We start from the raw sequence: 27,587 nt of genomic DNA, 5'->3' as shown, positions 1-27,587 counted from the left end.
CAGGCCCAACAATATCTTATAAATAGATACCTAAATAATCACCAGTAAAACTGATTATTTTTTAACATTCGTCAATGACACTTGGGTATTACTCATAATTGCAGTTAAAAATAATATTTTTAGCATTTATCTAATTTAAAACAACACTTGGGTATGAATAATATAATTGAATATATAAATAGATAATAATTTCATATATAATTAGGTAATAATATATAAATTATTATACAATGTGTAATCACCAGTATACGTGATAATTTTTAGCATTTAACCAAGCACCAAATTTACCAAGAACGTTTGGATGTTATGCATGATCGCTGATAGAGATTTGAGGTGAGGATATTGTCCCCTCACATATCTACTGGATTTAAAAATTAAAGAATAATCGAGAATATTCATTTTTCATTTGAATTTTTCTACAAATTTTGTTTGTTATGAAATATAAATCAGTTTTCATTTCTGAAACATTCACAACAAAACAATTTTTGGTATAATTATATATAACCCCCCCCCTCCCCCTGACAACTTCAACTAGTTGAAGAATATTCTCCATTTAAAATTTTTCAGAAATTAGTCCAAAGCAAAGGGTGAAACTCAAAGTTGATTGGTAAAGGAAGCTATCCTTATACAATCATATTCATTCTGAGAAGACACAGAACGGTTGTTTTCTTCAAAATGTACATACATTTACATTCTGTGTCAATCACATTTCTTCGCAATTAGCGCAATTCTCAGCCATGCTGGTTCAATTTTTTTGCTTTTAAACTTTAATATTATGGGCTAAATAAAAAGTTCAATATTCCCTGTCCTCTTGAAGGGAAGAGAATATTCTCTCAAAGGACTACTAATTACCAGAGAATATTCTTATTATAAAATAATAAGAATTACTCTCAAGTTATTCAAAAAATTATTAATGATAATGGATATTATTACAAATACTCTTGAAAATAATCTTTGGAAGGGCTACTATTATAAATAACTGAAGAATATTCTTATCGAGAATAATTCTTATTATTATTGATAAGAATATTCCCCACCAATTCGTAAAAGTAGTCCTTCCAGAGAATATTCTCCCAAAGATTATAAATCTCTAATCGCTGGTAGAAGTGATAAATTAACGTACAGAGTCGATTGGTGATTATGCATATAAACAGCTGAATTATGTGACAATAATGATTTATCACATTTACCATAAGACATATATTGCAAAATGATAAATAGTTAATTCACCATTTAATCACGACCACAGATTATGCGATTGTCATCAGCCGTTATATAAATATACAAAATGAACTGTTTTATTAGCGAACGTCTCTACAAAAAAAACCTCCAAAAAACTTCAAGCGTAAACATTCTCGTACATTGCCTCGGTAACACACATCAGCTACCTTTCTCCGAACTTGACTATCCTCTTCATACGGTGAATAACGGCTTCAAGGAAACTGGTCTGGCACTTGCTCCTGCTGATGTGCTGCACGACAGACTGGATTTCCTGAAAGAACACACTCGACAACAACAACGTCACCTCGTTGTGAGTCAGATAGACGCGGTCCGGGAAAGGTTTCAGTCCCCGAACACTTGGCGGTCGGATCATGATGCTGTGGGTGGAAGGTGACGCAGCAGCTTCTCTGGCTGCCATGGAATTATATTCCAGGTGGCGGAGTAGTATGAAAGCTGAACATTCAATCATATAGACAAGGACCCCAAACTCCTTCATCTTCTCCTGCAGCAGTGAGGACAGGGACTCCCTGGCGATCTCTCGTCTCTCCTGCGCCGTGGTGAGCTCCATGCTGACGTTGTTGGGGAGGAACTCATTGAGCTCATCCGTCGTCAGAGTCACAATGGACTGCATCTTCCCCAGTAATAGTTTATGGCTCCTGACACAGTTCTGCAGCTGCCCACACAGCTGACTGAGCAGGTTCACGATAAGGCTCAGATCAGGAAACTGACCCGATACTAAATTCGGCTGTAGGGACGATGGGGTTGTTGACGAAACAGCCCTGCAACACAGGCCGAGGATATGTGAAGCGACTTTCAGTTTCAGCAACTTCAGCTCTGACTCAGCATTAGTATCTGAATCGGCAGCAGGCACTTTTGTATTAACCCACTCTGACGAGGTCATCTCGCCCATCAGACACGGCAACAGCGCAAGCAGGTGCTGCTGCAGGAGGTGGAACTTACCCTTGTTTTCGACAAGTCTTATGTCCGCGACGATGTCAGGATCATCCAGCAGGTTGTTGCCGATGAGGAGGACTCTCGACAGAAAGGCAATCACCAGGAAGAGCTCCCGGAGGCCGGATGCTTCGCTCATCACAGACCGGTTACGCAGCACGTTCAGGAAGAAATCTGTGTTCTCTCCAATCACTTCAAGGAGTTGAAGTGTGACGTCGACGTTCTGCAGCCCAAGGCTCATCATCAGCGACAGCAGGAAACTCATCACTGCTTTCAGCAGCTGCTGGTAGCATGTCGTGATATCCGGCAACATCCAGTTCTCAGTCTCCCTCGACCTGTCTCTTTTGAAGTGGGTGTCAGGTCTCAAATCGAAGACGTTGCACTCAGCTATCTTCGAAACAGCACCATTCCTCAGCATCAGAATGGCTCCTGCCTCACTGCTGCACAGCCTGGTCAGCAGTGCCAGCTTGGACTCAAAGAGGTAGAAGACCCTGTAGGGTGCCATGTCTCCACCAAACAGCTCCTGCAAGTTGATATAATCCTTACCCAGGCTATCTAGGACGTGGCACAGGTAACCTTTGGAAGCAAAATAGTTCAGCCACCGCTGCTGGTTGTCCAATGTGAAGATTATGTCAAGGACTGATAGCGACAGCATCTTCGTTATGTCATGGGCAGTACACGCGTCCCTGCAAACAATCTCCACAATTGTGTCGCCATAACTTATGATAGTGTCCATGTATTCTTTGCGGAGCTTCCGAAATTCCGTCTCCTGATCGAGGACAGCCGCTTCAATGTCAGACCGGACATTCCAGGTCCTGTCGCAGGGTCTCTGCGCAATGCACAGTAAGTTCAACAGTGCTGTATAATAGTTTGCCCGTATCCTCTGCAGACCGCTCTCTGTGTGGATCAGGCAATCCAACACAGCCTTCAGGACAGCTGTCAGTGCAGAGTGATGAACCACTGACAGAGTCTGTGGCTGCTGTGCCCTGTAGGGCACTGCGAATGCAGAGGAACCTTCCGAAGCATCCGGGAAGAGGAATGGCATGTCAGCAACTGGGCGCAGAGGAGCGACACTCCTACGAAGGGTGACAGTGAGAGAGAGGATAACGCTGGAAACAGACGGCATAAGATCAGACAGGAACGTCTCCTCCCGGACCTTGTGGATGAGCTCACGGCATATCTCAAGCACAACCTGGTGCTTCTTGTCATGGCTCAACATGTCCAGCGGGCATGCCAGCAAGAGGATTTCGGCAAGTTGGCACCATGCCCCAAACGCATGCTTCTTCACGATGATTGCCTGGCAAGCATCATTGTAGAGAGCAGCATACTGGAGGACAGTTAACACCTCCTGCTGCAGCACATACTCCCTCTGGTTATAGTCGACACCATGCTTTGCGCTGGGTATGGATTCCCTCAGCATGAGGTTGAGTGTCCCGACGTCGATGTGCTGGACGCCGCTGTCGGGATCCCTGGTCTCACATTCCCTGAAGATCTTCTGTAGGGAGCCGATGTCAAAACACTCGCACTGGAGGTTCGGTACGGCCGTTGATGAGAAATCCAGGCTGTTGAAGATCAGCATCAGCTTCCTCTTCATCTGCTCCGAGTTTGGCCTGACGATGGTGAATGCAGAAAAACTTGAGTTGCTGCCATTTGGCATCGGCCCGTCATCTAGGAAACTTGAGATGAGCCGCTGGACGTGCGAGCGCTGCTGGTGAGCAGATGTAACCCTAAGTTCAATTGCAATGGCTTTCAATAGCCATGACATCTGGGAGAGGACCTTCACCCTGCCGGTTTTACCCCCATTCCTGAACGGCAGTGCCTGGAGGTGTCTGTAGAAGAAATCATGGGTGGATCGTAGGTACCTGAGGACAGGACCCGACGTGTCCTTGTTTGCACACAGTGTGTACACCAACTGATATGCTAGGCTCAATGCAGATGAGGATACGGGCGGCAATGAATCAGGTCCATACTTGATCCCATCATCCAGTAAGGCAATGACTGCATGCAGGCAAGTCCTCGGCGAACCCATCACTCCAGGCTCTTGTATCTCAGTCTGCTGTATCGGCTTCCTCCGGTTGAACCCGAGCAGGAAGTATGACAGGTTTGGTGGCGAAAACCTCAGGCAGCTCATCAGGAGCTGCAGGCACTGTTCTTGCACACGGCCATACAACATGGAGCCCGAAGCATTGTTTGATTCAAATTCCTCGCTCTCACCAGAGTCTGGAGTGCTGCCGCCACCAGCCTCCAGACACTCAACAAAACCATGCATGATTACCTCACTCTCGCTCGAGTCGACCTCATAGATCTCTGCGAGGTGCTTTGCGATCTGACCTGATGAGCACAGCAAATGCAGTATCTGCAATGCCAACAGGGAATGACCTGGGATGAAAGTGCAATACGATACATACTTTGAGATCACCAGCAAGTTTTCATAGTGGCTGCCCTGGACGTTGATATTCATCAGCAGGTTGTCCAGACTGGTCACCAGGAGGCTGCAGTCACCATCCCGGACAAGCTGCAGGAAGTCGCCCTGCCTTTGCACTGCCTCGTATATCAACACCAATGCTGACTTGGTGGCATTTTCTACTTCCGTCTGTCCGCTGCCATGTGAGCAGTACATGTCCAAGAGCTTCATGCCTTCACTGAGCACATACAGGACCATCCTCAGGAACCCACTGTCCCGCAACAGCTCGGCCATTATGGAAAACCCAGGGTGATTATTTGATGCTGCCGATATGTCAGCGGACACATTCTGGCGGGAGTGGAACATCTTCAAGCTGTCAGACTTAACATGGTATGAGCGCAGGACTTTCCGCATGATCTCCAGGCAACCAACAACAATCTTCCACTTCTCTGCTTCATTCTTGTATGCCCTCATGTTACACTTGAGGAATATCTTCTCCCGGACAAAGTCAAGGTAGGGTTGCAGGCCCAGGAGTCTACGGCCGGCTCCCATGTGAGCATGGTAGGGATGATCCAACAATAAGTTTAATAGCTCGAGGACCGCAAGAGTGACGGGATACTCCTCGTGTCTCGTTTCCACCTCCTCTATTTCGGTCTGCACGCCGCTAGGAAAATACTGAGATGTCGTCGGCATGGTTGGTATGACCTGTGTGTCCTCAAGAGAGCACCAGATGTGATGGGCTAGTTCGGACGATATAGAAAAAGCAGCGAGGCACTGAATCAATGCCGCCTTGAGAGTGTGCGAAACGCTACATGTGACCAGCCCAAGAATAACAGCGCATGGGGAATATTCTGGATTCTCCGCAAGGGTTATCCTCGCCATATCATCAAGACGAACAACTTGAGCGATCAGTTCTAAGACAGCTATGAGTCCCTGCACTTCTTCTGGAGTGATGCCCCTGGTAAGCATCTTGTGGCGATAGTTGTAACTCGAATCAGGAGCCATGGAGAGCCCCTCACGTAAGTTCAGGTGATAATTGTGCAATGTTGTGAAGAAATGATCCCATGAGGCAAGATTAGCAGAACTTCCAACCGAAGACTTCCCATTAGACTTCAACATGTTGAAACAGTGGTGGGCTCCCAATTTTGTGCTGGCGAGACTCTTAAGCATGACATGATAAGGCACAAACAATGCGGCGGGCAACAAATCTCCAGACGACCTGACAAATTTGTTCAGTGTCACCTGCCGTTGGGCGACTCTGTGAGAAAAATGTTCAGAGTACTCGATGCAGCACCAATATTCTGCTGACAAGTCCAGACCAAGCGGATTACCCGCATACAGATCGGCGATCAGGAGCAAGAAATGTTGGAAGTGCATCGGTAGATGTGCAGGTGGCTCCAGTCCTTCTCTAGCATTTGCCGCTATGATCCTTGCAGATTCATCGCCGCAGTTTCTCATATCCTTCACTTTGATCGGCATGTAAACGATAAAATCAGTGATAAGTTTATGGACACGCTTCAGGTAATATTCTTCTTCTCGGAAACATGCATTGTTCACGAAAAACATCCGGAGCCCTACGAACGCCCCATTCTCAATAGCGGTCTCTGTGAACCTTTCGTCATCTTCAATGACCTCACCAAAATCGGTGTTAAATGTTGGACATTGCAGCAGCATCCGGATACTCAGACCCCAAGCAAACTGGAAAATACTCTTGAACAGTTGTTTCTTCCAGGTGTCATCTGCAATGAACAGTTCCTTGTGTATCGCCGCACACAACTCTGGCACCCGGATCAAGTTCAGGTTCTGGAAAGTGGCATCCATCATACTGTTCTCTTCGGCAAAACTCACGTCAATGACATACAGGAAAGAGATCGCCAAGATGACGGTTGGCTCTTCGATGGGCATTCGGGCACAGGTCTGTTTTGCTAAGTAACCAAGCAACCGCATCGTCTCGTCATGAGTGAAATGTCCCTGGCAGGACCAGTTAAAGACTATCTCAGCGAGAGACTGTTTTATCTCGCTGAGCAGGTCGGAGACCTGCTTCCGATAGCGTGGACTACCCAGGGCACGGTTCTTATGGAGTGAGTCGAGCTCTTTACCAATATCCATAGACTCGATGAGATCGAAGACCCTCATCATCATCCCGTCCTCCTTCAGCTGATCCGTGAAAGAAGTTATGAAGGAAGTGGCATCTTGGGACAGTCCGAGCGTCCAGGTCTTGCCTTCCCTGGCCTGGACAAGCAGCTTGAGGGAGTTGACGAGGCACCTGCGGCCATCGTAGTACAGGAGCACGGCCACCAGGCCACGGGTCAGGCCAGGGAAATGCGGTTGCTGGTGCTGTCCGGCCAGCAGCAGCTCCACGGCGCTGAGCTCGTTCAGCTCGAACATGTCGCTGATGATGAGCGCCTCGTCCACCAGTTGCTGGGACAGCATCTTCAGTCCGGGTTGGCCGGCGATGGCTATGCCCTGCGCGGGGGCCTTCGTGAGGACCTCCCTGTGCACAGGGTTCCTGGGAGGGTTCTTCAGAAGGCATAGGAAGTCCGTCCTGTGCGATTTGAGGGCGGCCTCCAGCTCGGGGATGGCGTCGACGTCCTTGCGGATGACGGCGTTCTCGATGATGTGATGCAACCTCTTGAACGGCGCCCACAAAACGCTGCCGCCTGAATTTAGGGCCACGTTTCTATCTGGCACTGCCGCCACCATCTCTATATAACTAAAATAACAAACCGATTAATATTATTCACTGTTATCGCGCGGATATGCCGGTATACTGTTTACACAAAAACGTGCCGGGTTTCTGCGCATGCGTCGTTCAACAACTCGAATCTTCGCTGCTGTTGCCAAAATTAGATAACAAACTTTCAGATAAAGGGAAGAACGAACCCGGTCCCTGACCATAACCCATTGAAGGAAGTTGGAGTTCTGAATACTTTTATGACCATATTTTCTCGAAATAAATACGGGACATCGCTAAAAAATGCTGCCAAGAGTGAGCATAGTTGCCAACGACTTGTATTGCATACCAAATTGACGCTTGATATCAATAAAAACGTTTTTTTCGGAGTGATAAAATGTCTCAAAAATTACGTCATAAATATCGTCATGTCCATTTCGGAAACGTCACAAATGACGTCATGCAATTTCAAATTGTAGATGAAGCTATTTGAGAAGAAATTAAAAAAAAAAATTTGCAGTAACTATACACACATATCCGATGATATTTTAATGAGACTCCACATGTAATGATTAATCATTTTATTATTAAATAATCATTGTTTTAATAAATATATTAAATATTGATCTAATAATATCCGTTATCGTTGAATAATGCAGAATGCAATCATTTTCTCACTTTCTTTTATAGTCAAATCCACGTTATAACAAACTTCAAGAGAAATACCTTCGTTAAAACGAAATTCCAGGTCTTTGCATTATTCCTGCGTGAACTTAGCTGGGGGGAGGATTAGAAAAGTGTTCGTTAAAACGAGATTTTCGCTATAACGGTATTCCTTGAAACGGGATTCACCTGTATTTTTCTTTTTCCATTAAAGAATTGTAACGCAATTTAATATTTTTTTATCTTATAATATTAAAAAAAAAAGAGATTTTGAAATCCATTTTTGTTTTTTCAGTTCAAAATGCGTATCAAGGAATTCACTGCATCTTTCTCACTAATTGCGTGATTTCACAGATTCTCTGATCCCCGATATAAGAACCCATCATGATTAAGGTTACCAACCGTTCTCCTGTTTGGTGTCATTTGGAGCAAAATGTTGAGACGTTTCAGTCCCCGACTATTGTACTGTATAGCTTTTTGGCATTTGTCATCCTACTTCCCTTTCCGCCTGGTCGGAAATAAGGAAATTATGAAGGCAAAAAATTAAATAATGGACGGTAACATTAAATAAGCTCGACGTATTACTTTTGCAGATTATGACGGTTCTACTTCACAAACAGCTACTACGCCATTAATATTTGTTCCTCTCTTTGTTGACAACTTATCGGGTGAGTATGAGTAACGTTTTTCATAACTAGATCCCGGATTAAATGCAAAATGCATACGTGCAAGTGCATTTCAAAATTTTGACCTTTTTCAGTGTTAATGCACACAAATGTATAAAATTGAAGAATCCCAGAATAAGTGAATATTTTTGAAGTTTAACGAAAGGTCAGTCACATTTGTATATTTTTCGAATTAGTATCGCTTTTAAAAATGCACATGAATTGGCAATTCCTATCTGTTGCTCAAGCCAGACAAAAAAAAAATGCTTATTTTATCCTCGTTAAGAGATAGAGCGAATATTAAAATTTTCCACAGGTTTTTTTAAAGAAAAAAAGACGAACCAATTGCTCTGTAAAGAAATAATGAATTATAATGAGCATCACTCAGCGCCGCAACTAGGGGGGCACAGGCGGGTCTTGCTCCCCCGGGCGCTGGACGGAAGTGGGTGCCGAATGAACCCGTTGACTGTTTCTTCTACGTTACATGTGGGCACCAAAATACTTTCTTGCCCGCCTGAAAAAGTGTCTAGTTGCTGTCCTGGCCGCACTAATTTGGTAACCAATCCACCCTTTACTAGAAACTAGAAATTTCTAAATAAATAACGTATAGAAATTATTTGTATGAAATTTTTTATCTAGTGAGTATGCACTGAGTAATTGAAAATATACATTTTAAGAACATGTTTGCTTCTTTGAGGCTATTTAATTTTCAAATGCATATTTTCTCACTTTTACATATTTTAGAATTTTTAACCACTTTTTTGGTGCATATTTTGTTTTTTTGGTGAATATTTTGTGATTTTTTGTGAATATTTTGTGATTTTTGTGAATATTTTGAATATTTTGTGATTTTTGTGAATATTTTGTGATTTTTGTGAATATTTTGTGATTTTTGTGAATATTTTGTGATTTTTGTGAATATTTTGTGATTTTTGTTAGTGCATATTTTGATTTTTTTAATGCGTCTTTCATAATTTTGGAGCATATTTCGCCACTTTTTAGTGCATGTATTCTGGGCTCTATTCATAACTATTAAAACGAACAAACATAAAATATTACAATTATATCGGTAAAATATTGAAGGTCAAAAACAAGTTTTCCATTTATGATAATATTCCCATCATGCCGAAAAAAGGAAGTGTTTATTCACAGTTGAACTCCGTAAAAGATATTACCCATATCTTCGGCCAAGCAGAGTGCACCACGACTTATTACCCAGTAACGCATGTTCCGATATGGTTGTTAATTGTAATGCTAGGTTTCATCACATTTATTAGTATTTTTAAACATAAGCAAAATCACTGATCGAATCCATCATCTTAGACTGAAATTTAAGAAAAATTTTTGGTAAATTTAGATAATTTACTGACGATTTATCATATTTACCAATGCGAGCTGGGGATTACACATAATCACCGATAAATGTGAAAAACAAAATTTATTAAACTTATAAAAATGGTTGCTAACTATGCATAATAGGCGGTGATTATGGATAATAACCGGATTTATTGAATTTACGTACAATATAAAGCGGTATTGTTTCAGTTAGGAAAAATTACTGTAGAGGTGGGTATCTTTTTCTTTAGCAGAAAAGTTGTTGTGTAAATTGGGGAAATGATGTCATCAACGGTTGTGCGCGCAGGCATCTTCGTTTCTCAGTTTTCGAATGTGTTAACCTTATATATACAGTATATCTGGGAGAAAAAAGTTAAAGAGCACATGTAAGAATAAAATTTTTCCTTTTCCCTAAGGCGAATGGAATGTCTAGTGACTAGCTATATCTAGTGGCTATACTTTCCCTGCGAGCATCTCTGTGCTCCTCATGCCTCCCACCGTCCTTGAGCTAGGCCCCGACAGACTGAGATCTTTGGTTGGTCCCACGTCAGATTCCTCACCGCCCTCCCTCTTTATTATGAACTTTTAATCTGAAAGCTTCAATTTTTTTTTTCAGAAACCAGCTTCTCTAGAGATAGATAGTACTTTTTGGAAATGCAAGAAAGGGAAGGGGGATGTTGAGATGAATTTGGCATTGAATAGCATTTCAACACTGAAAAGTATTGCATTTACCTGCGATTATTCATGCACTCGCGCTCTGTCTTCAAAATTATTTCGATTTATGAAAATTTGAGAGAGTGAAAACACCGTCGTAATAAATCTGTCATAAAAAATGCCGCTAATGTAATCATGACGCCATAGGCGGCCGTCACGTCCGCTCATGCCTGACGCCGTCTCTGTATGTCAGTAAATGGAACTACTGTAAATTGCTGTTCATTCACAAAATGATGCCAAGGTTAAGCAAAGTTGCCAACTTCATCGATGAAATCAATGAAAAACCTCTAATCTAAGGATGATGTCACTCTCTCCGCTATCCATACGAAGGTTTCAATATATCTTCGCATCAGCCAGCTGTTAAAAACCTTCGTAAAAATCGCTAATGACAAAAAAAATGAAAGCATTGTAAATTGCAGTGCACTCAAACGAATTCCACGGAATAAAACAACCATATTCCTCATAGGAAAATACGGGAAATTTTGATTCCAAATTGTATCCAATATTCGGACATTATTATAATTTTATAATCATGGAATTATGTTATAAAAAAATTATAAATTATGGTTTGATATTTTTAAGTAGGGCTTGGATTTTTACTACATGTAATATTTTTTTTATCACAAGTCATATTTTAAGCATGTTTGAGCTATCGGTCATATTTTAGGATTTTTCGAACAGTAGATAATTTTTAGGTCATTTTATCCTTATTAATTAATCCGAGCCCTATTTATAAGGAATAAGAAAAATCATATTAAACAGCCTGTATGTGCTATTTGAAAGGGCATTCGGAATTGATTGATGGATGCGAATCTTAGAAATTAAAAAAATATCAAATTTCACCTAATATTTGAACAGTATTCGAAATTATTAGGTGGTTTGATATTTCTAAGAAATAAGAACAGTCAAATTAATTAATGAAATTTCCAAGGACTTTCTGGGTTTATTGGTAAATACAAAACATTCAAAATTGTTTTTTCAATATTAATTTTGTAGAATATTTCTCTCTACTTCTCTGAATGGTTAATATCCTCTTACAATTGAATTTCATCTCCAATAAACTCAATTTCTCAAACGTTTCGTCCAACTCCGATGCATTAAAAGTTTAGCGCATACTCATTACTTAATTAATTTTTAAACAGTCAACCGCAATTTATTTATTCCTCGGAGAAAGTTCCCCGAGTACTTCCCAGAACGAATGTCGATTTTGGTGTTATAAGATGAAACCAATTCACAAACGGCTGATGAAGGTCTATTGCCGATACGATTAAATACAATGAATCGCTGATCATTCTTTCTCTGTGTCTAAGTTTTGAAGATTCTCATCCTTCGATGCGAGATGATGGAGAAACGGCCATACATATTTTATCCGGATGTTTCGCCTCAATATGCGGACGACACGATCTTCACACTGCGATGCGAGTTGAGAAACTGTGAATTCATTTAAATAATATTTATCAGCGATATATATAAATATGCATGAAATTACTTTCTTACGTCACTTCTAAAAGCTCAGATTTTTTTTATTGAAATAATTAGTACTTGATTTATTTAGCTTTTTATAAATGGAAAGTTTGAAACCATTTCAATACGCATAATATTAGTTCACATACATATTTTAATTGCAAAGCACATTGCACATTATATTTACGAAAACTGTATAGTTTCCATACGTTGAACACACACACTTCCATTTATTGAAATTTATTTATATATTTTTTTCCATTACGTGTCTCTCTTGAGAAACAATTGGCAAAAAATTGATTTCAGCCGTGAAATGTAAATTCGACTGTTGGCCTATTTATGTACTTTTGAATAATTTAATTTTTTTGTGTCGAAAATTCAATTTAATTTTATTATTGATTTACTTTTCAGAAGATTTTTCTATATGATTAATATTTTATATTGGCGAGCTTTTTATATAAAATAAATTTCTTGATCTTGCTTTATTTATTTTTTATTACTTTATGAGGATATTTTCACACAATATTTTGTTCTAACCCGATATGTTAGTAGTTAAATGATATTTGAGTATTCAATGATATTTGCAGACACTTGTTTACATTTTCGTACATTATCATGACATACAAAAAATTCATAACCAAAAATATTTTGCTTCTACTAATGTCTGAAAATGGGATTGATATAGGAATTATACAGTATTCTCTCGGCTGACTGTGAAAAAAAAGAAAAACGATTTTTTCCTCGTAACTCACAGTAAAATCGATTTGACATCGTCCAATATACCGGGAGAGGGTTCTGCATTTTCAACTTTCTGAAAACCTGTCGAAAAAATATTCCTAATCAGACATACCGAGTCTGATAATGGAAGAGAGATGTCGCCAAGAAATCTCCATACACAAGCCTATCGCTGCCACAAAAAATAGTTGCTACAAAGAAAAAGTCGCGGTCATATTATCAAATTACTGGAGAGAGAGACAAAGTTTTTCGACTGTAAAATGAAAGATTCGGTTTAACCAGTGCTCGCTTGAAATAACAATATTTCACACAATAACAAAAAAAGGGAACATATTGAATTCAAAAAATGGAATTTAGAGGATATCACACAACAACATTAACAGAAGACCTCCGCATGAAGCTCGTGACGTTACTGAAGAAATCCACCTCACCTAAGGCGACTGAAATATAAGGATATATCTAGTGGCTATAATTTCACAAACCATTGGATACATCAAGCCGAGCACATGCGAAAATCTTTTTTTTAGTATAACTAACGGCTACAGAGGTGAAACGATCTTCTTTAGTGACGTTACAAGATCGTGCGGAGGAATTTTTCTGTATATGCGTAGGCCATCAACAAACTGAAAGCAGGCTATTTTTCGCGTTAATATAAAATAACAGTTTTATCTAATTCATGCAGATACTCATTGTTTATTGCTTTAAAACAATATATATTAGTTTTCTGAAAACATCATAAATTTAAAGATATGAGCAGAAACAAATTATTATGATAATTAATCCGAAATTATCGAAAAAACGAAAATATAAAGGAATATGTTCTGACGCATAGGCGTGTTCTCAAATTTTACATGAATGCGAACGAAGACGGGAGGTTTTGAGATCATCTTGGGGATAAAAATCGATCGACGTTGATTACTCTCGGTAATCTTGACAGATTACTCCAGTGGAGTCCTCTTCAAACAATTCAGAAACTTCGGATGACGAAAGCGCTCTTCAAGAACACCAAAGTTCATCATATAAAAGGGAAAATTCCACTCTGTTTCTATGGCCTGAGAAATGCACTTGTTCGTGAAACAATAGGAGAAAAAAGTCTTGCTAAAGAAAATAAGGTTTCAGGATAACTAACAGGGAGAAAGTGTCATTTCCAACATACAGATAACAAAGAGATAAAAACAGTGATGGAATTTTACAGATTATCACGTTGTGAATAATTTATGAAGAAACTTGAATGGTCCAGAAGCCTAGACCTGTTTTGAAAATAAATAAAAGGTATGAAAGAATGATATTAGAGATAGACAAACGGCTTTAAGAATTTGAAAGAGAAAGTGTAATTTTTTATTTTTTTTCCATGTGAATAGATCTACGTCTTTTAAATCATCTGACGATACCTGATGCATCATTATAGGTTGCGTGACGAAATTCTTTGAACGCTCATATCTCAGGAGGTGCGCAACGCAAGTCAAAAGCGATGATACCGTCAGATGCACATTCCAAAGACAAATCTAATGATATTAATTCGGTTTTGATATCTATTCCCTGGGTACTAGGTCCGCTGCGCAGATTTGCAACGAAATTGTTTTCTGCTACATCTCAAGAAGTGCGCAACTCAACTCAAAAGCAATGATACCGTCAGATGCACATTCCAAATATAAATACAATGCTATATAAATTCGATTTTTAATATCTCCCTTTCCGCCTGGGCACCAGACTCGCTGCCTGATTCGTCATTTATATAGTTTGAAAAAACGTAAAAATTTCAAAATTCTCTTGGGTCCCCCCCAGGCTGGAGACCTGTCAGTCACACCCTTGTGGGGGAGGGGCATGAGGTCAGTACCTGCCATGCGAGGCTAGGCACAAAAACGTATTCCCGTGAAATATGGGTCTATGATACAGTCTACTCCAATTGTTTTTTTTTACTTAAAAACTACAAAATTTCATTTTTACACGAGTACCTTCAGTGACGCAGAGGATATCAAGCGCATAATAGCATTTCTTGCGATGTTATTTGTAACATGGATGTTAAATAAATAAATAAGAAACTGGTAAAGACGAACAGATTAAAGCTTTCAAAAGCGAAGGTTTAAGAGTTTTTTTTTGCTTTTATCTATTTTACTTTCATTCTTTGTAACACCCGTTTTACAAATAATCAGGGCCCAAGGGCGTAGCGAGGGGGTAGGACTTGGGGGTATGGTCCCCCCCCCCCCGAAATGTGAGAAAATGACCGAAAAAAGGGAAAAAGATGGCCAAATCCCTTGTTCTGTCACTTTGGTTCCCCCCCCCCCCCGAAATGAAAGTGCCCCCCCCCCCCGCGGAACGAAATTTCTGGCTACGCCCCTGTCAGGGCCGTCTTAAAAGCATCATGGGCCCACGGACCTAGTGGTTTTTCTGAGGCCCTACCAGATGAATTCTAGAAAATTTCAACTACATATCTTCGTGAGGCACCTTTACTCTTGACGCCCCTGGACACGGCCCGGGTGGGCCCATGCGTTAAGACGGCACTGAAAATAATATGGCAAGGCTATATATGCTTGACACCCTCATCGTTTCTGAAACTGCTCATGTAGAAATTTTGCAGCAAATACAAGAAGAAAAAATAACTTTGAAAATCTTCATAATTCATAAAAATTGAAGGAATCGGAAAATTCCAATGCCCTGATTGTTCCCACGAAAGAGGATTTGCTTTGATAAGAAAAAGTAATAGTGCACATTTTTCTCAATAGAGGGCGCTGCATGAAAGCAAATCATTGGAAGTATGCAAAGCGAATTCCTATGAAACGCAGGGTTCCCTATTTATAGCTCATTTTTGAAAAAAATTCCTGTTACCAACACTTACATCAAGTTGTTATTGTGATGTTGACATTGGAGGACAAAGCATCATTGACGGAGTTGTTTTACATCAGCCACGAATTACCGGCTGAAGCTTTACGAACGTCTTGGACACAAAAGTGATTGAAGAAAGACTCAGGTTCAATCGCTCATATCGGATTGCCTTGACGCTCTCTCTACCGACAAAAATTTAAAGTAATTCCTTTCTTTACTAAAAGAAAATCCCTCTTAGTGAGAATAACGTTTTTGCAAACCGCGTTCAAATGTACCAACCCTCAACATTTTATGAATTTTTGAACTATTTCTGAATTAATGGGAACCCTGTATGTATGTATGTATGTGGAAATGTGCTTATATATAGTATTCTGAATTGGTACCCCCCCCCCCCCCCCCATGGTGTTAAACGTCTGAGAAGGCGTCCAAACGCAAGATGGATCGACGTGATCTAAAAAGTGACTGGAGTCAAGTGGATGGCAAAAGCATCAGACAGAGTGAAATGGAACAATTTAAATTAGACCCTCATCCACACCAGTGGATAGAAAATGGTAGATGATGATAAACACATTTCATTTTGACATAAAATTGCATGGGCATAAAATTGCCTTATTATTGCATGGGCAAACGGGGCACGTGCCCTGGAACCACAAATTTTCGGGGCCTATTCGGATGCTAATTACATCTTCTTTCGATATTTTAATTTTTTACAAAAAATATTAACAAAAACTAAAAATTTTCAATCTTTTTTTGGGGGGGGAGGTGGTGCGAGGGTCCTCTGTACGTGTCTACATCTGCCTAAAAGAATGCAATAGTTAAATTTTCCCAAAATTCGTGTTTGCTTAGGGTCGAAGTTATGAGGAACAGACCCTGCCTGAGACTTATCGTATACCATATTATTTGTTACCTTGGTTATGAATCTCGATTTGCAGTCAGACGAATCGATAATAATAATACTGAAAGCAAATATTTTGTACAGATATCATAATATTTCTCTGAAAATTAGATGAAGCTGCAATGAATAACTCTGTAACTTCGTTTCCTTATATATACTATATATTGATGTTTAATATCGAGATATTCCTTCCCTTTTCGTATCTGCATAATTCATTTTATGTCTTATAACCACTCTTCCTTTCATTTATAATTTTATTTTTTTCCAAGAGAAGAGCTATGTCGGAATTTATTTTTAGAATTCTTCATGAATAATTCTGTTACTTCTTCTTTTACTTACTTTCACCGGCTTCTTATATAGGAGCTGGGTTCTTCTCGGATGGGAGACTATGCAAACAACTACAGGGGACTTTTCTGGGTGTTTGCTGTGTCCTTATCAAAATCCCCACCGAAGACAGAAATTCTTCTGTTTATTCAATGAATCCGATACCACTTTTTTAAAAAAAAGTTTGGATAAAATTTTCTTTATTTTAATAATGATACTAATTTGCTTTTACATATTATAGAGAATTCTCGAAAAAATATTTGTCTTCCAAATATTCTAGGTTTTGGAAGAGATTTGAGAAAAATTGACAGACTATCTTTTACAAGATAGTGTGATTCTTTTACTCAAAGAATCACAAATTTTGTTCCTTTTTTGATTTAGTAACTCAATTTATTGCAATTTAAATTGACTTTTCCTCTGGAAAAGACGTCGATGAAATATCACGAATTTTAAGTTTTGATATTCAGTTAGACGCATGTGGGAAGAATCAAAGTGAGAAATTACCCTGAAACGATGTATTTCTCGAAGGCTCGACTCGTATCATCGAATATAGCACGTCATATGCATATGTATAGAAATTTAATCGATTGTTGTCATGGATCATAAATCAAAATGAATATATTTAACCTCTGTCTCTCTAATGGTCTATACAGAGGTGGCCAACTTCTCACTGTTTAAAAGCCAACATAATGGTCAGCTGCAGTGTCCTGGGCTGCGTCAACAACAGAGACAACACTTCGGTGTATAAGTCGCACCACTAAAACGGACCAGAGAACTCGTAGATTTGTGTCCACCATACGTAATATGATGGAAAACGAGTAATTTATTAGTTGAAATTTTACCCTGGGCTCCACTTCATCATGAACTGATACGTATCCATTGTTTTATGGTTCCCAGCTAGTAAATGCAATGCATCAAAAACTGCTATTTATTTTGCAAATTAGCCCATTCATTTGCATCCATAGTTTGAACTTGTGAAAACATTTTTTTTCTACATGTTTTTTTGCATTTATTGTTATCCTTTACTCCTGACTGGGCAACCGGTGGGGCACCATGGATCGAATATAGATGCTCAAGGAATTTATTCACCCACCGGTATACTTGGAGATGAGTTGTATTGGGATGGAAAACGTGTTATAGTTATGGATGGTTATAGCGATGGGTAGTTATTGGGATGGAAAGCGCGCCAAAAGCCAGTCGTGTGGATGGTGGTGGATATCATGAATAAACGGGTGATGGTACCAAGATAATACGAACTAGCTTCGCATGTACCACGCTGACAGGCTGACTACCTGTAGATGTGAAAGTATCGTTTTAGGTGGATGATGCAACTGCTCGATGTGAAGAGACTCCAGAATAGGATTAGACTGGTTACTTGACCAGCAACTAGGGATTGAGTGCAATGACGATAATGGTTTAATATGTGCTGCTGGATGAGGAACGGACATACGGTTCTTCCCCGTTGATCCGATGGACTGGGAGTGACGGATGGTGTCGTCCTGCTGTAGGTCCGGCGGGACCATGGGCTGCCAGGGTGTTCTTACTGGTCATTTGCGTGGGTCGGAAGTATGGTGATGCGATGCCGGCTGGCGTTCGACCGGTGGTCTTGGTGGCTGGCGGGGCTTTCCTTTTTTCCAACATGGCCCAGCCGTAAGGTGACCTGCTTATATCCCACAAGGGACAGAGCGGGGGTCATGTTTGGTGTTTGTGTAGATGTGAAAGGATGCGCGCATACACCATTACCTGGTGCTTCTATATGCACATGAGATTGCACGGAGAACCAGATTCACGCGATACATGCATTTTTATTACACTGGTGTAAGAAATTAAGAGAATTTGCAGACTTGGTCGATTATCTCTAGAACTACCGATTTTAATGAAATTTGATATGTACATACATTGATACAATACAAAACAAATAACTATTCAATAATTGTAATACACACGCATGATCGTGCGTAACACTCGTTGGAGTCGGAAGGTATGAAACAGCGGTTGCAGAATAAACAAAAAAATGGGTCAGTGTTTTGCTGACTTTTTCTGGCAGGGGGGGGGGGGGTCAAAAATGACTGAAAATATTCTTACGCAATATTTGAATGGCCCTTAAGGGGGGAAAATTGAAATACTCAATATTAAAAAAAATAAATAATAATAATAAATCGTTGGTAGACAAAAACCATATAACCATATAACACATATGTACAATACATATAAACCGTATAGATAACACATACGGATACAAGAATGAGTACAATATACCAGTGACCAATATATACCAATATAAGTAGATTAAGTGGGATATAATAGGATGACTTATACACAACAATAAAAATAGAAATATGCTCAGTATATATAAAAATATATATTTTTTTCAAATCTATCTCCTCTTTTTTTAATTCAATTCAATTTTTTTAAATTAATTCCTTTTTTCTTTTCTTTTTCTCGAAAACATTTATAACAAAAATATTAATAGAAAACATAATTTTCTTTATCAGTAGAGTGCCCAGTCAGAGTGCAATACCCTTTTTGGCCTATGGTATATTGTTCTCTGTAATGGGTCGTAATCCACTATCTCATTGAGATGGTCATATTCAGAGTTCTGTAGTTTGTCATAGTGGGTTGTAGGCAGCTCCTTGATGAAGTCAAGTATAAGGGGTATACCCAGGTCTTTCCTGATGTCAGCTCCCCGCATAAATTTATGTGCCCTCACAAGAGACCTTAGGGTCTTGTTTTGCTGAGATTGTAGTTTTTGCATGTTGCTATGACTTTCGTAGGCCCAGACAGGGGCTGCATATGTCATAATTGGTCGAAGTATAGATTTATATAGTATGACTTTATTCTTTAAGGAGAGACGAGCTTGAGGAAATTTCAGCTGAAGTCTGAAAAAAGCTGAAGTCTTTTTTCGTATTTCTTTCTCTAGTCTGTTAAGAGCTACTTTGTCCATTCGCCTCCTGTGATGTTGCCACATTTTCCTGATCTTGTTCTTGAGTTTGGTCTTGTTTCGCAGCTCTTGGGAGATGCCAAATCTGTTGTCAGTTGCAAGAATTTTCCTTGTCGATTCATCAATTGCGTCTTTAATTTTGAATGTGATATCAGAGATTCCTTGTTCGACAGTATCAGGAGTATGTTGGTCGAGGGTTATAGGTCTTCTTCGATGCTGAGAATTTCACGGTATTTAGACCAGTTAGTTTCTAATTTATAAGGAATGTCTTTGGGTCTTAAAATATCCATGATGGAGATTAGTGGATTATGAGTTGAATTTAGCACTGGAATTGAACATAGTTGAATGTTGTATGGAAAGTTTTTTGAAATTGCAAAGTCAAGTACGTCAGGCCTACCTCTTCCCCGAGGAAAGTTAGTAGGAACCACGCTGGAGTGTATACAAAGACATTTGTTTCTACAATATTTCTCCAGAATGCGTCCACATCGGTTATATCTGTTGCTATAGAAGGCCGGGCTTTTCCTATTCCAGTCTCCAGCAATGAATGTGGGATTGGTTGAATTGAATAAGAAATTAAGGAAGTTAATGGTTATTATTATTTAACCTGGAAGTAAATTCCAGGTTATTATTCGGTGGTTTATAGATGGCACTTATTACAATCGGTTGTCTGTTTATGAAACAGTTATAGCTTGAGCCTCCATCTCAGTAGATGTTGGAAGATCCATTTCCAAAAAAGGAATGTCTTTGTGGACAAAAACGGCGATTCCCCCCACCTCTTCCGGGGAGTCGACCTTTACAGACACATTTATAATTGAAATTTTTGTTTTTAAAAAGTTTTGCAAAATGAGAAGGCCTCGTGATAGTGGAACTAAAAACTATATGGCGTATAACCAACAAAAATTTTACTACTTTGAGGAAAAAATATTTCTGTACAGTATGACCTATAAATTCGTAAATACTTCATGATTATAAAATTCATGAAATTTCTTATAAAAATTCATGAAAATTGAATGTATTTTGCGTGTTCTCACATGAAGGTCCTTCGTCAATGAAGAGAACTTCTTCACTGAAGAAATTAACTCTTTTGTGTCCGAAACGTTCGTAGAGCTTCAGTAGGCGATTTTTGTCTCAAGTATAACAACCTCAACCACTAGTCAAAATCCCAATGGAACCTTATGTTTTATGCCATGTTATGTGCCATTAACCGGAAAATTCGGAAATGAGCTGTTTCTAATAAACTCTGCGGATATACATCTTTTCGGATGATACACTACGCAAACATCTACATCGCCCCCGATGACAGAAATTATTCTGCTTATTCAATGAATCCAATATCATTTTTAAAAGTTTGAACAAACTTTTGATTCTTTTAATATTGATAATAAAAAGATTTTTTAAAACACATGAAGAGGAATATTTGCCTTCCAAATATTCTATGTTACAGAAGAGATTTGAAAATATGAGAAAAATCGGTCTACTCAATACCTTTATCAAAATATTGAAATCTTTGTATTTTGTCCTTTCCCTGATTTTGTGACTCAATTTATTGTCATTTGAGAATCTGCCTTCTTCCTTCTGGAGAAGACGTCAATGAAATATCGTTAATTTTGGTTTTGAAGTTTCGATATTCAAGTCGATAGATCCCCGTAGGAAGAATAAAAGAGAAAAATATCATCATGAACCGATGCATTTGCCTAAGGTTCAACTCGTATTATTGAATATTAACGTCATACGCATATGTGCTGTTACTGCTCACGCATCAAATTAATATATTCTATCTATATAATACTCCATATTTATTTGTCACGTTTGTTTTAAAAAAACTGGAACGCCCCAGAAAATTTACGAGCACATTTCATGAAATGCTCAAGCTAGAAAGCCGAAATTTATAGTATGGCTGTAATTTACATTTTCGCTTTTTCTAAGTTCTTTTTGCACATCGGTGGCAAAAAAAATTGTCAACATAAATTCGACTGAATGCGTCCAAAATGTCAAATTACCTGTTCCTCTTTGTTTAAAAAAATAAAACTAGAATATTTCGAATGTTGTTTCAAAATATTAGAACATCTGACTAAAAACGGATTATTCGATGCATATTTTCATGCAAATTTACATCAGATCCACCGAATTAAGCGTTGTGCCATTCCTGGTTATGTATGAAAACCTAGAATAGTTGCAAAGCTATGTAACATAATTATAATAAAATGACTACTTCCGAGTACAGATGCAACAAGCAGCAGTGTTAGATCAAGGGAAATATAAAAATTTTTATGCTGTCCCAAATTTATGAAAATGTCAATAAGTAAAATTTCCACCTTTTATATTTTACAACTCCAAAAGAACCAGGCAGTTATTTGGAGAAAAATTCGCGGAGATATCGAAACTTTTTCAGATCGTTGGATTCTATCTAGAGTTTGTTTTTAACTCTTTACCTACCAGAGGGGTGCAAATCTATGGACCCTAGAATTTCGGAGAGCTTCTTCGAGACAAATTTCTTTCCCCCCATATTCATTTCGTCTATTCTTCTGCTGCACATTGTAGAACCTTTCGCAACAATGACTGGATTACTCGTAGAAAGCAAAGTATTTCAACGCTCTCTTCTCCGACCAAACAAAGCGAACGGGTATGAAAAGAAGATTCGTCTTTCTTCACACAGTAAATTTCCCGTGATGCAAAGTTTTGGCTACTTATGCTATTTGACATAACCAACTTCGCCAATTGCCCTCATCAACGGCATTTTGTGACAGCAGAAATCGGATTAAACTTATTAATCGATAAAGATTTAAGAGGCTGAGTGACAAAATATTTTACGACCTACTGTTTTAAACAGAATATGTATCAAGACAAGATGACTAAAACTAGAGAAATGTAAAGCTTAAAAATAATCCCTAAACTAATCACATTACAGAATTGTGTGGACCATTGGCGTACGCAGGGGGGGGGGGGGGAGTTGAGCCAAGATTATAGTGTAGGATATTTTGCAGGAAAAAAAGTAAAAACCCCTCCCCAGAAGGGAAAAAAATCTGAAAACCCCCTCGAGAAAATTCTGCGTACGCCTATGTTGTGGACATTATCTATTCAAGAAGATTGCTTATAACTAGTAGCATGTCTGTTAGTAGAAGACAGAGTTTAGACTATATAAACATCCCACAAACTTTTAATCCTTATTTATCACACAATGGAACCCAATACCAGACGCATTGGTGGTCAAAAAAAGGTGCTCTGGGAAATACACGAGAATAAAGGTAGATTTTCTCTAGTACAACACCTTTGCATTTCCCAACAAAATACTTATAGAGATCTCTGAATTACACGCCACTTGGGGTCAGCTAGCTTTTCAGTCCAAGGAGCCTCAAAGCTGTCTTTCACAATAACTCAAAACTTAGTCACGAGACAAAAAGTTTTTCTTTTTTTTGCTAGTAAACTACACTGTATTATGCTTTTCTTAGTTTTACTGAAGAGCCACGTGTACGTACCCACAGAGCCGTAGTTCTCCACTCCCAATCTATGAATCGATAAAAAAAAAATCCTCTTTTTTGAAAAGAATTTTAAATACCGTGTTTTCAGATAAGTAAGGACCTCCCAAACTCCAATCGCAGTAGGAAATCATTCAAATCATTTGAAGCCCCGAATCTTTTCACCATAAGTCTTTCTGTTTTCAAGAAGTCTTTCTTTTGCAGTGCCCTGCCCGTGGGCGAATATTTTCCTTAATCCAGCCGTTGTTTTGATACAAACAAAACGAGAGCTAAAAATGAAAAGAGATGTCCAAACACGAAAAAGCAGCAGGGTAACAAACAGCACAACAAACCGATGGTGAGAGCCACAACCCAAATTCTGCTATTGTTACAAGCATATATGTATTGAGTATAGGCCAAGCCAATTTTTCTTGGAACTCGCCTGTATAACAGCCCTTACTTATCTTCTCATACATGTATTGTCCACTTTGCGATAGTGAATTCTTCAAGCATCTCAACCTTCTGTCAAGTGGATTAGAAGCTGAAAATGTTGGAGACAAGGAGTGGTGCTTATCAAAATCTATTCTAGTTTTGTTATCACCAATTTTAAGCCGGCAGGGCAGTGTTTCTCAAAGTGTGCGTTGTGGCTCCTAGGGGGTGTTCCCACTTTTTTGTGAGGGGCGTCACGACGAAATACTGATGTGTATGTGTGTGCCTATTTATGCTTTGAAGTGGTTCTTTTATGGATGTACAATATCTATATTAAATTATTTTGCGAGCCACAGATGAACTATGAACAGGGCAAGGGAGGCACCAGCATGACCAACACCCACTAGAAAACATAATAAACCCACTAGAAAATATTAATTTAAAAAAAACTTCCACTTTCTGTTGATTTTTTTTTCTCTGTAGGTGTGTGATATGAAACTTGATTGAGAAAAATTTCCTTTCAGTTATAAATTTATTTTCCTAAAACCATTTTCAAGGAGGAAAAGGATAATTTTTTTCTGTGGCTCATATTTACCTATGAACCTAGACAAGTACAGGGAATTTTTTGTATTTTTGTCTGAACTGAAAAATGAGGGGGGGGGGGAAGGTGAGTAAAATAAAAAAATATAAATATATATAATCTAAATTCATCTAGTAAAACGTTAAGGCAGAAATATTTCATAGCACCAATTTTACTCGCGGAATAATAAATGAGTACGGTACATATATCAAGTCGATTCCACAGTGCGTAGCGCAAGCAGTCGCCTAAGTCGGGACTAACGAGAAAGAGAAGAGGTCTTTCTCGTTAGCCCCGCGCCTAAGTTTAGTTACGTCACGAGCTCGTGTTGCGGCCTTGAAAATTCTCTAGTAGATGTTGGCATGACCCTCACAAGGGTAGAGCTGACAGGACACCAGCCCCGGGGTCCGGGATGATTCTTAATTCCCCCCTCCCGCATAAGAAGGCCCGTGATGCAAGAGATCCGAGCCAATCTGATTCAATATGTGGGGAGGGGGGGGGGGGGCATGGCCACGAGTGACGAAAGGTTGAGAACCACTGCAGTTGGATGTGGAAGATGGAATTCGCACTAAATCCAAAACAAATAAAAAATAAAAATTTCCCTTTCAGTTTTACCGATATTTAATTACTTTTTTGACGGAAACATCTTATTTTCTTGGTGTGCGTATGTTTTGCTAGAAAAACACAAACAGCTAGAAAAAATAGGGAAAGATCGAACTTCGGTAATCTTAGTTCTAGAAATCATTTGAAATTGTACGTAAGTTAATTAACAATAACGACAGTGATGTGCAAATACAATAATATTTAGTTGTCTTTTTCGACATTGATTCCTTCAAAATTTAATGGGTCCGATGTACAGTGCATCTGAACTTTTTGAGTGTTTCATAAAAAATGTCAAAAATAAAATTTTCGTAAGTTTTTAATTAGAAAAAGAAATTAAGATATTCTGATGTATTTAAATTAATGTTCTTTTTTTTCTATTGTATTACGGAAAAAATTCTTCGACTACTAATTAAACCTATAGCCAAAGCGCTTGCCTCTTCAAGCGCTTTGCCTATAGCTAGCTGGCGGATCTTTTACTAGTTTCAAAGAAAACGAAATAAACCTTCAATGAAAATCAGAATGTTGGCGAAATTTCAAAAGATAGTAACCACGCGTCTTTCTCAAAGCTCATCCGAGGTATTGTCATTGTCAATAGTCATTCTTTCATAGGTAACTAGCTTTGAAATAATCATCTTTCTCCGACAAGAACCCCACTCAGCAGCCGTCAACAATCCGTCACTGCGTCCCGCCCACGGAATAAAAGAATGTGAAATGCCTATCCCCCCTACCTCGGCCGGCTGGGCCGGATCTGGTAGTCTGCATGACGGGCCGGATCGGCCGGATATAGTAGGGAAAGAGTTAAACATAAATGCATTGACATTCTTTTCCCTCGAGGCTAAAATAAATATTATTGAAACATTTTTTTTAAAATTCATTCCGTAATTTGCATAAAAAATTTTTTTTTTACTCTTGTGCAAATCGAAATATTTCTTTTTCCTTCAAAATAATTCAACATTGGGCAACTATTTAATTTGACTGCCATAACATACAGTACATAAGTTCTTTATAATACATATATGTAAATATATCGGTATATAAGTCAGATATTAAATATTTCATATCATTTTATGATCCTTTATCTCTGGTTTCTTTGATTGGTTTAGGTCGGGGGGGGGGGTCTTCAACTTATGTTCAGTGGCCAAATGTGGCCGTAAAAGCTTTTTGCTGTGGCCCGCTGATCACTTTGAGAAAAATAGCTTCTTCACATATTATAGGAAAACGATTGAATTAAAAAAACAACGTTAAAAGAGTGGCTCTATATAAGCCACTAAACTCTCTGTACTTCCGTAATTAGAACTGTGAGATACTTTCCAGATTCTATAGTAATGTTGTGCATTTAATACATTAAAAAGGATGTCGCAACGAATTCGGGGGAATCTATAGCCAAAACAGTTTTTCAGGCCAATGATTTAATATGGGCTGCATATTTCAAAAAGCCGCATACGGCGTACAATATAGATATACAGAATTTACAGAAATGCTAAAAAAAGCCCTTATTGATTATGATTCTCTCATGTTTCTGCCATTCGGTGAAAAACCATTTTGATTTCGAGAGCTATACAGGGTGATTCAGAAAAGAGGGGAAAAACTTTAAGTGGCAGTACACACCAATACAAACGATTGTCATCAAAGAATGCATGGTCTAACATGAAACTCAATCGCGCTAGCGCGTTTCTATTGGTTACATTTGAATGCATGGTGTTCTTTTTCTCCCGATAAATTTCAACAGGAATGCCGTTTTAACGTATGCGGAGCGGCCGTTTCGAAACGCGCTAGCGCGTTACATGTTAGACCATGCATTCTTTGATGACAATTGTTTGTATTGGTGTGTACGATCACCTCTTTAAGTTTTTCCCATGTTTTCCGAATCACTCTCTAGTTTAAATAGATAGTTTGTTCTTGGCCAAGAGTAGGAGAAAATTATTTATATTTTCTCAAAATAAATTATCGGCTGTTTATTAAATCTTGACCCACTTCAATGAATTAATGAATGCAAAATAATTAAGAAAAAAAAACCCCGTATCAATCTGACATGGATATAAATACTTCGTAGAAGTTCTCTCGGCTTCTAGTATATTAGATAAAGTGTGAAATTTCTGCGAGTTCCTTATTAAAGACTTAAATATCAACCATTAACAACTCGTTCAACTCTTCCAGATCGGTTGCCTTTAAACGAGTCATATTCTGAATTCAAACTGATGACTCTCGAAATTATGCCCATGCATCGATTTTCTTCAAATCATTAGTAAAAATAAGCTAACAAAATATCGTTAACAGATGCTTAATGAACCAAATCTTACATGCACTACTCAAAACTTAGCAATGTTCATCCAACTGAAGTAATTTCGAGAATTTATTGCTTCGATGGAGTTTGTACGAAGATGAGAATATTCGCGAACTCAACCGATTTGTAAGAAAAATATTAGTATATCTGAGAAATTTCAGTATCTCTTGTGGGCGGGCAGAGTGTGGAAGGGAAAGAGACGACGACGAGAGAGAAACGAAACACACGTCTAGTCAGACGAACTACATTTAATACAAGCAAAGAGAAATTACTATCATACAGCAGCGGTCAAGTGGAGGGAAAAAAGAAAGTCCCCAAAAGAGGGAAACGTTACGTATATGGGGGAAAGAACATGAATACATACAGTAAAAGGGGGAAAATTATGTTATTCCAACACCCCCACTTCATTTGAGCCCGTAAATAAACAAAC

General features: G+C 38.9%; 1 protein-coding gene across 1 annotated transcript; it reads right to left on the bottom strand.

The window, feature by feature from the left end:
- Positions 1-1,282: 1,282 nt before the first annotated feature.
- Positions 1,283-7,380, bottom strand: Nup205 (nuclear pore complex protein Nup205). The gene has a single exon (XM_089254763.1). It carries the CDS (start codon positions 7,277-7,279, stop codon positions 1,385-1,387), a length of 5,895 nt encoding a protein of 1,964 aa, XP_089110889.1. The 5' UTR covers positions 7,280-7,380; the 3' UTR covers positions 1,283-1,384.
- Positions 7,381-27,587: the final 20,207 nt, after the last annotated feature.

The sequence above is a fragment of the Pholcus phalangioides genome, unplaced genomic scaffold (assembly GCF_987345545.1).
Source record: "Pholcus phalangioides strain wild (caught in Gottingen) unplaced genomic scaffold, Ppha-v1.0 ptg000042l_1, whole genome shotgun sequence".
Taxonomy (NCBI): domain Eukaryota; kingdom Metazoa; phylum Arthropoda; class Arachnida; order Araneae; family Pholcidae; genus Pholcus; species Pholcus phalangioides.
Note: the sequence above shows the minus strand (reverse complement) of the source record. Positions and strands in the feature narration are given on the sequence as shown.

What these genes read in the sequence shown, in the direction of transcription:
- Nup205 (XM_089254763.1), bottom strand. Translation starts at nt 7,279, where the DNA reads ATGGTGGCGGCAGTGCCAGATAGAAACGTGGCCCTAAATTCAGGCGGC.